Source organism: Eimeria necatrix, genomic scaffold (genome assembly GCF_000499385.1).
Source record: "Eimeria necatrix Houghton genomic scaffold, Enh_scaff1082, whole genome shotgun sequence".
Taxonomy (NCBI): domain Eukaryota; phylum Apicomplexa; class Conoidasida; order Eucoccidiorida; family Eimeriidae; genus Eimeria; species Eimeria necatrix.
Window position 1 is genome coordinate 1 of NW_013651874.1, and position 11,610 is coordinate 11,610.

Below are 11,610 nucleotides of genomic sequence, written 5' to 3' on the forward strand. Positions count from 1 at the left end.
GCTGCTGCTGCTGCTGCTGCTGCTGCTGCTGCTGCTGCTGCTGCTGCTGCTGCTGCTGCGCACGCGTAGCTGTAGCTGCATTTGCTGCACTCTTCCCCGGCTTTCTCGCAGCTCTAACGAGGCAACAAGCAGCAGCTAAATAAAACAAAAATGCAATTAATTTAATTTTTAATTAATTAATTAATTAATTAATTAATTAATTAATTTATTTATTTATTTATTTATTTATTTTGTTTTTAATTTAGAAATACAAACTGGCGCGGATGTTCCCAGAGGCTTCTTCGTGCTTCATCAAAGCAGCAGAAGCAGCACAGAAGGCCAAAGACACACACACAGGTCAGTGTCTAGGGTTTAGGGTTTAGGGTTTAGGGTTTAGGGTTTAGGGTTTGGGGGGCGGAAGGGTGCAGCATCGTGGGGTCCTCGGGCTTGGCTGTTCGCTGCTGAGGCGCCGCAGGGTTCGTGGACTCGGGTTTAGGGTTTAGGGTTTAGGGTTTAGGGTTTAGGGTTTAGGGTTTAGGGTTTGGGGTTTGCGCAGAAGCTTCGATGTACGTGGAGGCGGGGAACTGCGTGCGGCGGTACTCCGTTGCTGCTGCTGCTCCTGTGTTTGAGAAGGGAATAAAGTTGCTGCTGGCAGCAAACCGAGTTGCTGCAGCAGCAAAAGTGCACCGGCAGCTGGCTGAGGACTGGGAAGCAGCAGGAGATGCAGCAGCAGCAGCAGCAAACTTCCTTGCTGCTGCTGAGCTCTTCGACTCCGACGAATTCAGCAAAACTCAGTACTCTCATTGCATTTGCAAGTACGCGGAGTTGGTGGTGTGGGGTGCGGAGGCTCCTGCTGCTGCTGCTGCTGCTGCTGCAGCGCCTGCTGCTGCTGCTGCTGCAGCGCCTGCTGCTGCTGCTGCTGCTGCTGCGACGCTGGAAAAGGCAGCAAAGATCTTCGAAACGGAAGGCTACAAAGCCTCGCAAAACAACTTGCTGCAGTTCGGAGCAAAAGATTTGTTTTTAAATTCTTTGCTGCTGCTGCTTGCTGCTGCTGCTGCTCGGGAAGAGCTGGTGGACCTGCAGCTGGCGCTGGCCCGCTACAGGGACTGCAACGCGCACTTTGCTGCCAGCAGGGAGCAGCAGCTGCTGCAGCAGCTGCTTGCTGCAGCAGAAGACAGAGACCCTGCTGCTTTTGCTGCTGCTGTTGAGGACTTCGACAAAGTCTCCAGACTCAGCCCCTGGAGAGTCCACTTCCTCCTCAAAGCCAAGCAGCAAATTGAGCAGCAGCAGCAGCAGCAGCAGCAGCAGCAGCAGGCTCGTGGCGCCCCACACATGCTGCCTGCTGTCGGAGACGACGGCGAGCTCGACCTCTCCTGACTCCTGCTGCTGCTGCTGCTGCTGCTGCTGCTGCTGCTGGGAGGGGGGTGGCCTGCTGCTGCAGCAGCGGGAGTCGCGGGGCGGCCTGGGCCTGCAGCGCCGGGCGCGAGCCGTGCTGCAGCAGCAGCTGCTGCAGCAGCAGCTGCTGCAGCAGCTGGGCGCAGCAGCAGCTGCTGCTGCGCCCATGTCTGATTCCGCGGCGCTTCCTTCTGTTGCAGGAGCATCAGCTGCTGCTGCTGTGGCAGCAGCAGCAGCATGGAGCAGCAAAGGACCCCAGGGAGCTCTTGATGCAGCTGCCGAGGTAACGGTCTAGCAGCAGCAGCTGCTGCTGCTGCAGGAGCTGCTGCTGCTGCTGCTGCTGCTGCTGCCGCTCGTGCATTTACCCGATTTTTGCTGAAATGTTCACAGTTAGTGTGTACAGTTAACTGTAAAGACACCGCAAAGTGCCGCTGCAGCAGCTTCTGCTGCAGCAGCAACTGCTGCTGCAGCAGCAACTGCTGCTGCAGCAGCAACTGCTGCTGCTGCAGCAACTACTGCTGCAGCAACTACCGCTGCAGTAACTCCTGCTGCAGCAACCGCAGCTGTCTGCACAGCTCGTGCTTCAGCAGCAGGCGCCGCGTGCGCTGCTGCGTGCTGCTGCAGCAGCAGCTCCTGCTGCTGCAGCGGCAGCAGCAGCAGCTGCTGCTGCAGCGGTAGCAGCAGCGCGAGCCGCCTCTTTGCTGCTGCGAGCCAGCTGTCCGCGGTTTGAGGTGTACGTACACCTCGGCGGCGGCCCGGAGCTGCCAACAGTTGGTTCTTTTGGGGCCTATAAACAAATAAGTAAAAGCCGATTATTTATTTATTTATTTAGTATTTATTTATTTATATTTATATATTTATATATTTATTTATTTATCATTTATTTATTTATTTATTTATTTATTCGGCACTTTGCGTCTTCTCTCCGCACTTCACCGCAAGAGTTCAGGTGTACGTACACCTGAAACCGAAAAGCCCCATTGCCAAGTTATCAAAATGCTCTAAAGCTGCTGGCCAGCAATTGCCACAGCTAGCTAGCGCCAGCCACAGGATGTTACAGCTAGCCAGAGCTAGCTACGGCTAAATTCAGCCAGCCGCAGCTAGCCATGGCCAGCCACTGCTTGTTGCAGCTAGCCAGAGCTAGCTACAGCTAGCCCTAATTAACTACAACTGCGGCTTGCTGCAAGTAACTGCAGCAAGTTGCTGCAGGTAGCTGCAGCAAGTTGCTGCAGGTAGCTGCAGCAAGTTGCTGCAGGTAGCTGCAGCAAGTTGCTGCAGGCAGCCGCAGCAAGTTGCTGCAGGTAGCTGCAGCTAGCTGCTGCAGGTAGCTGCAGCTAGCTGCTGCAGGTAGGTGCAGCTAGCTGCTGCAGGTAGCTGCAGCTAGCTGCTGCAGGTAGCTGCAGCTAGCTGCTGCAGCTCTGGCTAGCTAGCGGCTGCGGTTCGGGTGTCTGTACACCTGAATGGAAGCAGCTGCCAATGGAGTTTTTCATTTTTGATTTTAAAAATAAATCTTTTGCTGCACTCGAGGCCCCCTGCGCATGCACGCAGCACGCGAGGCAGCAAACCCTCCTTCAAATCTGCTGCTGCTGCTGCTGCTGCTGCTGCTGCTGCTGCTGCTGCTGCTACTTTCTGACTCTGCTGCTGCTGCTGCTACTTTATAACTCTGCTGCTGCTGCTGCTGCTGCTTTATAACTCTGCTGCTGCTGCTGCTGCTGGTAGCGCTGCTGCTGCTGCTTCTGCCATTAGTACCACTGCTGCTGCTGCTGCCAATAGTACCACTGCTGCTGCTGCTGCTAGTAGTACTACTGCTGCTGCTGCTGCTAGCGCCACTGCAACTGCTGCTGCTGCTACTGGTGCCACTGCTGCTGCTGCTGCTAACTCCGCTGCAACTGCTGCTGCTGCTACTGGTGCCACTGCTGCTGCTGCTGCTAACACCGCTGCAACTGCTGCTGCTGCTACTCGTGCCCCTGCTGCTGCTGCTGCTGCTGCTGCTGCTGCTGCTGCCTTACTGCTGCTTTCCATTCGGCTGCAGACACAGAAAGCACCGCAATTTGTCTTTCCTTTAAAAGGCGGCGCTTCAGCAAGCTGCTGCTGTTGTAGACGAAGCCGCAGCTGTCTGTGGCCCACAGCTCAGGTTCCCGCACCTGCTGCTGCTGCTGCTGCTGCTGCTGCTGCTGCTGCTGCTGCTGCTGCTGCTGCTGCTGCTGCTGCCGCAGGGTCTGGGGCTGCGGCGTGCTGCAGTCCGCTAAGAAGTGGGAGCTGCCATCAGCCTCGATCGCCACAAGCTGCAGCGCGCAACCGCCCTAAACCCTAAACCCTAAACCCTAACCCTTAAACCCTAAACCCTAAACCCTAAACCCTAAACCCTAAATCCTAAACCCTAAACCCTAAACCCGAAGCACTTTGCTCTAAAACATACTACCCTGAGCACCAGCTGCTGTCTAATAGGTAGGCGTGCGAGGAGCAGTGGCCCAGAGAAGGCTAAGATTAAGAGCTTAGGGTTTAGGGTTTAGGGTTTAGGGTTTAGAGTTTAGGGTTTAGGGTTTACAGTTCCTCCAGGCAGCTCCGCGAGCAGGTCTAACGAGTAGCCACCAAAGGTGAGTGGCGTCTGCAGAACAGGGCAAACACGCAACAGCACTTGCTGCTGCTGCTGCTGTTGCTGCTGCTGCTGCTGCTGCTGCTGCTGCTGCTGCTGCTGCGCTCACTTCGACGCGAAGTTGTGCAGGAAAGAGGGCCCTTGAGACAGCAGCAAATACGCTTCTGTGCAGCGCTGCAGTAAATAGACGCCACACAACCTCCAAACAGCCTGTTGCTGCTGCTCTTGCTGCTGCTGCTGTTGCTGCTGCTGCTGTTGCTGCTGCTGTTGCTGCTGCTGTTGCTGCTGCTCTTGCTGCTTTTGCTGCTGCTGCATAAGTTGCTGTGCATTGAGCCTTTCAACCTCAGCCCTAGGGCCTGAGCCATTGACTATAAACCCCAAAACCCAAGTGCTGCACCGTACAGCCTCAACCCTAAACCCTAAACCCTAAACCCTAAACCCTAAACCCTAAACCCTAAACCCTAACCTGCGGAGAGTTCCGCGTCAGTCTCACTAGGGTCGAAAACTCACCTGAGCTTGCCAGGTGTACAGACACCCCAGGCTCTACAAGAGTTTCGCTGTGGCTTCCTGCCATCCACGAGTGACTTTTGCTGCTGGTGCTGCTGCTGCTGCTGCTGCTGCTGCTGCTGCTGCTTAGTTGAGTCTCTGGCAAAACGCAGCAGACTTGCTGCTGCAGCGCCCTTAGAAAGGCCTTGTTGTGGGGCTGAAGAGAGGCGCAGAGAGGGGCGTGGCGTGCTGCAGCTGCTGCTGCTGCTGCTGCTGTTAGCTGCTGCTGTGCTGCTGGCAGCTGCTTCAAAGTCTCGGCCAATCCGATCCACGCACCTCCCTCATCCTCAGCCGCTTGCTGCTGAAGCTGCTGCTGCTGCAGCTGCTGCTGCTGCAGCAGCTGCTGCTGCAGCTGCTGCTGCTGCAGCTGCTGCTGCTGCAGCTGCTGCTGCTGCTGCTGCTGCAGCGGCTGCAGATGCATTCGAACAACACTCAGCAGCAAATCCAGAAATGCAGCAACAGCCGCTTTGCCCTCCACCTCCCCCGTGACATCCTGCAAGGCGGGGCCCCCAGGGGGGCCCCCAGGGGGGCCCCCAGGGGGGCCCCCAGAGGGGCCCCCAGGGGGGCCCCCAGAGGGGCCCCCAGAGGGGCCTCGAGGGAGCTTTAAAGAAAAGTCACACAAGGAAAGCGCATGCAAGCAGTTTGCTGCGCTCTGGAGTCCCATGCTGTGGAGCAGCAGCTGCTGCTGCTGCGGCTGCTGCTGCAGCGCCAGCAGCAAATCAAACAGCCTCGCTGCTGCTGCTTCTTGCTGCGGTGTATGTACACCTCTGGACTGCTGCAGGTGCGCAGGAGTGAAGGACAGCTGCGCCAGACTCAGCAGCAGCTGTCCAAGCTGCTGCCCAGACAACACCAGAGCCCCCTTTTGCTGCTGCTGCTGCTGCTGCTGCTGCTGCTGCTGCTGTATAAGCTCCGCTACCCGGTTGCAAATAGCTTCAAGGATATCCGGGTCTCGCAGCTGCAGTCTGCATGCACAGCAGCAGCAGCAGCAGCAATGAATTGGGGGCACGGCTGAGGCAGCAGCAAAAGCAGCACCTGCTGCTGCTGCTGTTGCGTGGCACCGCAGCTGCTGCAGCAGCGTGCTGCTGCTGCTGCTTCATGTCGCAGCTGCTGCAGCAGCAGCTGCATGTGCTGCTGCTCGCGAAGCTGCTGTAGTGCCCCAGTCACGGCCACATAGACTGGGGTGAGCAGCAGCAGCAGCAGCAAAAGCAGCGGCAGCTGCAGCGACGGAAACAGCAAACACAGCAGCAACAAAAGCAGCAGCAGCAGCAGCAGCAAAAGAAGCAGCAAACCCAGCAGCAGCATGGCAGCTCACGCACTTGGCAAGGGCTCGCAACAGAAGACTGCATTGCTGCAGGGAGAGAGCAGCAGCAGGCAGGTGCTGCTGCTCCGCTTGAGGCTGCAGCAGCAAGCGGGTGGCAGCAGCAACAGCAGCAGCAGCAGCAGCAGAAGCGGGTATGGTCTGCTCCACTGCAGCAACAGCAGCCACAAGGCTGCTTTGAAGGCGCAGCAGCAAAGAAGGCGTTGGGGGTCCCCTTCTGCTGCTGCTCCCATCTTGTGTGCATGCCCAGTCTGCTGCTCCCCGTTGCTGCTGCTGCTGCTGCTGATGCTGCTGCTGCTGCTGCTGCTGCACAAGCTTGCAAAACCTTGTACACAGCTGCTGTGCCGTCTGCTGCAGCTGCTGCAAGCAGTGCATGCGCAGCTCAGGGTCTTCAAGCATGTCCGCCAGCTGCTGCGGACCCTCCTGCTGCTGCTGCTGCTGCTGCTGCTGCTGTTGCTGCTGCTGCTGCTGCTGCGGCAGCAAAAGGGCTTTGTGCAGCTTTGCAACTGCCGGCAAGCAGGCCAGAATGTGAGACAGCTGCAGCTGCTGCAGTTTGCAGCACAAGGCAGAAGTGACGGAGTGTGCGGACAAACAGAGGAAGGAAGCAGCAGCAGCAGCAGCAGCAGCAGCAGCAGCAGCAGCAGCAGCAGCAGCATTACGATTTTCAGGAATAAGCGCTGCAGCTGCTGCGGGGGTGGCGGCCGATTTTGCTGCCTCTGCTGGTGCTGCTTTCCCAGGTTTCCCGGTTGCTGCTGCTGCTGTTGCTGCTGCTGTTGCTGCTGCTGTTGCTGCTGGTGCATCTGCTTCTGCTGCTGCTGCTACTTCTGCTGCTGCTGCTGCTGCAGTGTCTGCTGCAGTCTGCGAAAGGAACCGGCAGCACATGGAGATCTGGTCCGCTGATAAGGTTGCCTTGTGCTGCTGCAGCTGCAGCTGCAGCAGCGCAGCAAGAGGAAGGAGCCTCACTGCTGTTGGTGCTGCCTCGGCTGCTGCTGCTGCTGCTGCTGCTGCTGCTGAGGTTGCTGCTGTTGCAGCTCCCTCCCCGTCGGTTCGTTTAAATAGTTTGCTGCTGCAGCTGGCGATATGAGCAGCTGAAACCAATTCATGGTGACTGCCGTCACTGCTGCTGCTGCTGCTGCTGCTGCTGCTGCTGCTAAGAAGCAGCAGCAGGGCTGCGTGATCAGCAGCAAGGAGCAGCAGGCGTTCTATGGGCTGCTGCCCACTAACAGGTGCTGCTGCTTTTGCTGCAGCAGCCGTGGCAGCTGCTACAGCCGCTTCTGCCGGTGATGTTGCGGCCTCCGTTGCTGCTGCTGCTGCCGGTGCTGCTGCTGCTGCTGCTGCTGCTGCTGCTGCTGGGACAGCTCCGGGAAGAGCTGAAAGACAGACTGGAGCGCAAAGGCCCTGCCAACCAACTTGGTGCAGCAGCAGCGAGACAATCAGCGAGGGTGCAGCTACCGTTTGCTGCTGCAGCTGCTGCAGCTGCTGCAGCTGCTGCTGCTGCTGCTGCTGCTGCAGCCCGGAGTTGGTGGCTTCTACCTGCTGCTGGTCAAGCAGCAGCAGACTCGAGCAAAGGCTGGCGAGGTCGCGGCAGCTGGAGAGATTTAGCGAAAAGGCGAAGTGTCGGCCAGCAGCAGCAGCAGCAGCAGCAGCAGCAGCAGCAGCTGGAGCAGCAGCAATAGCAGCAGCAGCAGCAGCACCTTCTGCAGCAGGTTGCTGCTCCTGCTGCAGGGGCTCAAGCCCCGCCAGACACAGCTGCAGCCGCGCTGCTTCCAGCTGCAGCACTGCTGCATGCAGCAGCAGCGGCAGCAGCAGCTGCTGCCTGCGGTGTATCTGCAGCTCTACGCAAAGCCGCAGCAAAATGCACAAATTTAGCTGCTGGCGATGCTGCTGCTGCTGCCAGGCAGCAGCTAGTTGCTGCGGCTTCTGCAGCAGCAGCTGCTGCAGGCGGTGTGCTGCTTGCTGCGCTGCAGCGACGCCCGTCAGCTGCTGCTGCGCTTGCTGCTGCTGCTGCTGCTGCTGCTGCTCCTGCTGCTGCAGCTGCCGCTGCAGCTGCTGCAGCAAAGCAGCGTTCCTCCGCTCTGCTGCAGCATTGGAAGCTGGTAGCTGCTGCAGCACCAGGGCCTCCAGCTGCGCGGCGACAGGGGCAAACAGCTGCTGCTGCTGCTGCTGCTGCAGCTGCTGCTGCTGCGCTGCTGCCAGCAGCGCTGAGCAGAAAGCCGCCAAGTCATATCCGCTGAAGTTCTGCAGCTGCAGAGACACTGCAGCAGCAGCAAGCTGCTGCAGCAGCAGCACTTGCTGCAGCTTTAGTGCAGCAAATGCATGCAAGGCGGAGGTGAGGAGACTGGCCGTTAGCCCATGTTGGTGCTGCTGCTGCTGCTGCTCTTGCTCGTGCTGCTGCTGCTGCACAGTCAGACGTTGTTGCGCTTGCTGCTGCTGCTGCTGCTGCTGCTGCTGCTGCCGCTGCTTGGCAGCAGCAGCTTGCTGCTGCTGCCGCAGGAGGCCCCGTGAGAGCGCTGTCGTTGCTGCCTGAACCAAGCGGCTGTGCTGCGCCAGCAGCTGCTGCTTGAGTTGCTGCTGCTGCGGCTGCTGCAGCTGCTGCAGCTGCCGCTGCGCAGCAGCAGCAGCAGACAGCAGCAAAGCAGCATCGGAAAGCCGCAGCTTCTTTTCCAGCGAAACTGCGCGTCTGCAGATTGCGGCCCAAAAGTCCTGCAGCAAAGCAGCAGCAGCAACAGGAATGCGCAAAGCTTGCTGCTGCTGCTGCTGCTGCTGCTGCTGCTGCTGCTGCAGAGGTGTGATCTGCACTGCAGCAGCAGCGCAGCTGCTGCTGTGCTGCTGCAGCAGCAGCAAGACAAAAAGCCTATAAAGGCAGGAGCCTGTGCAGCTGACAAGACATGCAGCAGCTGGCAGCTGCAAAACCCAAACCCTAAACCCTAAACCCTAAACCCTAAACCCTAAACCCTAAACCCTAAACGTGGGAGTAAAAATAAAACCAGTGCTTTGCTTACATAATCAAGTTGCTGCTGCGCTGCTGCTGCTTTTGCTGCTGCACTCAAACGGCCTGGGGGCGCCTCTGCCACTTCGTGTATGTTCAGCAGCAAAGAGTTTAAAGCCAGTGCTGCTGCAGTCGGTCTGCTGCTGCTGCTGCTGCTGCTGCTGCTGCTGCTGCTCCCGCTGAGGCTGCCGCTGCTGCTGCTGTTCAGGCTGGCTCTGCTGCTGCTGCTACTGCTGCTGCTGCTGCTGCTGCTGCTGGGGTTGACTCTGCTGCTGCTGCTGCTGCTGCTGCAGAGGTTGGCTCTGCTGCAGCTGCTGCTGCTAGAGTTGTTGCTGCTACTGCTGGATGTTCTCAAGAGGCCAAAGTTTAAATGATCCTGCTGCTGCTGCTGCTGCCTCAGCTGCAGGTATTGGCAATGCTGCTGCTGCTGCTGCTGCTGCTGCTGCAGCACAAGCCCGCTTGTGGCTCTCCCTTGTTTGCTTCTGTGCAAAATAGGGCGTGCACGAAGGGCAGCAGCAGCAGCAGCAGCAGCAGCAGCAGCAGAATGAAAGGCTTGAGGCTGTCTGTTGGCAGCAGCAGCAAACCCGTACCGCAGGCAGCAGCAGCCGCGCCCAGCTGCTGCAGAGCCTGCTGCTGCTGCTGCTGCTGCTGCCACACGAGGCCACGCAGCAGTCAGCGCTCCTGCTGCAGCATCAGCAGGCAGCTGAGCAGCAGCAGCAGCAGCAGCAGCTGCTGCTGCTGCTGCAGATCGACCCCCCATGCAGATTTGCCTCCAAATACAAAACCCCCAGAGATTAGGGTTTAGGGTTTAGGGTTTAGAGATTCAGATTCACACATATGCGCCGGCAGCGACTTTCCAGGATTTAGGGCTTACTCTTTAGCATCTAGGGTTTAGGGTTTAGGGTTTAGGGTTTAGGGTTTAGGGTTTAGGGTTTTGGGTTTATTTTATTTTTAGTTTAATATTTCTTTAAATTGCTCTTTTTTGTTTTCTGAGGCACTTCTGCGAGCTGCGGCTGTTCGCCAAAAGGGTGTACGTACACTCCGGGTGTACGTACACCCGAGGGGCCTTTGCAGAAATAAAATGCAAAAACTTTTATTTTTTTATTTTGCAAAAAAGAATTTTGCAATGAGGAAATACTAGCCTTTAACATGAAACAAAAACGCATGCATGCATGCATGCATGCATGCGCATTTGAATTAATTTAAATACTAGCCACAAACATGAAACAAAAACACATGCATGCATGCATGCATGCATGCATGCATGCATTCGTGTGGCATGGCTTTGTGTGCATGCATGCATGCATGCATGCATGCATGCATGCGCATTTAAATTAGTTTAAATACTGGCTATTAGCATGAAACAAAAACGCATGCATGCATGCATGCATGCATGCATGCATGCATGCGCATTTGAATTAATTTAAATATTCATTTTTGTCTTTTTGCAAATGCAAAATAAAAGAAGAGAAAGCAAAAAAGCCCACAGGCGTCTTAGAAAGGCCGCTGCAAAGCAGCAAAAAAGAAGAAAAATGGAATTAATTTTGCAACTTTTGGAGATTTAAATTTAAAAATATAAATTAAATATTTAATATTTGCAAATAAATGCATTTTGTGCTTCTTTAGGTGCATTTTTATCTTTTTTTTTCAAGTTAACTTTTAAAAAAATAAAAATGAATATTTATATTTATTTGGCTGTTGAAGAGAAAGCAAAAAAGCCCACAGGCGTCTTAGAAAGGCCGCTGCAAAGCAGCAAAAAAGAAGAAAAATGGAATTAATTTTGCAACTTTTGGAGATTTAAATTTAAAAATATAAATTAAATATTTAATATTTGCAAATAAATGCATTTTGTGCTTCTTTAGGTGCATTTTTATCTTTTTTTTTCAAGTTAACTTTTAAAAAAATAAAAATGAATATTTATATTTATTTGGCTGTCTTCGTTCACTTGCCTCACACTCGGTACACATATATTGAATACATATTTGTATTTATATTTATATTTATGTTTATATTTATATTTATATTTGTATTTATATTTATATTTATATTTATATTTGTATTTATATTTGCATTTATATTTGTATTTATATTTATGTTTATATTTATATTTATATTTATGTTTATATATATATACATATTTATGTTTATATTTATATTTATATTCATATTTATATTTATATTTATATTTTATTTTATGTTTATATTCATATTTATATTTATATATGCATTTATGTTTATACTTATATTTATGTTTATATTTATATTTGTATTTATATTTATATTTATGTTTATATTTATATTTATATTTATGTTTATATTTATATTTATGTTTATATTTATATTTATATTTACATTTATATTTATATTTATGTTTATATTTATGTTTATAATTATATTTATATTTATGTTTATATTTATATTTATACTTACATTTATACTTTGCAACTTATTATCACTTTAGTTTTAACTTTAATATTTTGAAAAAAGAAATAAAGTGAAAACAAAAGAAAAGGCCAATTCATATTTATATTTCACTGCAGGCACTTTAAGAAATCAGAATGAAGATAAATTCACATTTAAATTCAATTTGATTACCTTTTTTAATTTAAAAAAGAAAATTAAAACTTTTTAATTTAAAAAAGAATTAAATTTATTTTCATTCCAGGATTTGTCGAAGATCAAAAGAAATCCGAAATTCATTTTCAAGTTTCAATTCAGAAACTTGAAAATTCAAAATGAAAAATTCAAAGTCATATTCAAATGGAGTTCAAATTTCATTCTTTTTTG

General features: G+C 52.7%; 2 protein-coding genes across 2 annotated transcripts; one reads left to right on the forward strand and one right to left on the reverse strand.

The window, feature by feature from the left end:
* Nucleotides 1-263: 263 nt before the first annotated feature.
* On the forward strand, nucleotides 264-1,356 carry ENH_00002670 (alpha-soluble NSF attachment protein, putative; the record flags this gene model as incomplete). The annotated part of the gene is made up of 2 exons (XM_013578254.1): nucleotides 264-336; nucleotides 536-1,356. 2 exons carry the CDS (start codon nucleotides 264-266, stop codon nucleotides 1,354-1,356), a joined length of 894 nt encoding a protein of 297 aa, XP_013433708.1.
* Nucleotides 1,357-3,060: 1,704 nt separating this feature from the next.
* ENH_00002680 (hypothetical protein, conserved) lies at nucleotides 3,061-9,583 on the reverse strand (the record flags this gene model as incomplete). The annotated part of the gene is made up of 7 exons (XM_013578255.1): nucleotides 3,061-3,400; nucleotides 3,502-3,659; nucleotides 3,923-4,069; nucleotides 4,178-4,338; nucleotides 4,481-5,478; nucleotides 5,833-8,627; nucleotides 8,837-9,583. The coding sequence occupies 7 exons, from the start codon at nucleotides 9,581-9,583 to the stop codon at nucleotides 3,061-3,063; spliced, it is 5,346 nt and encodes a 1,781-aa protein (XP_013433709.1).
* Nucleotides 9,584-11,610: the final 2,027 nt, after the last annotated feature.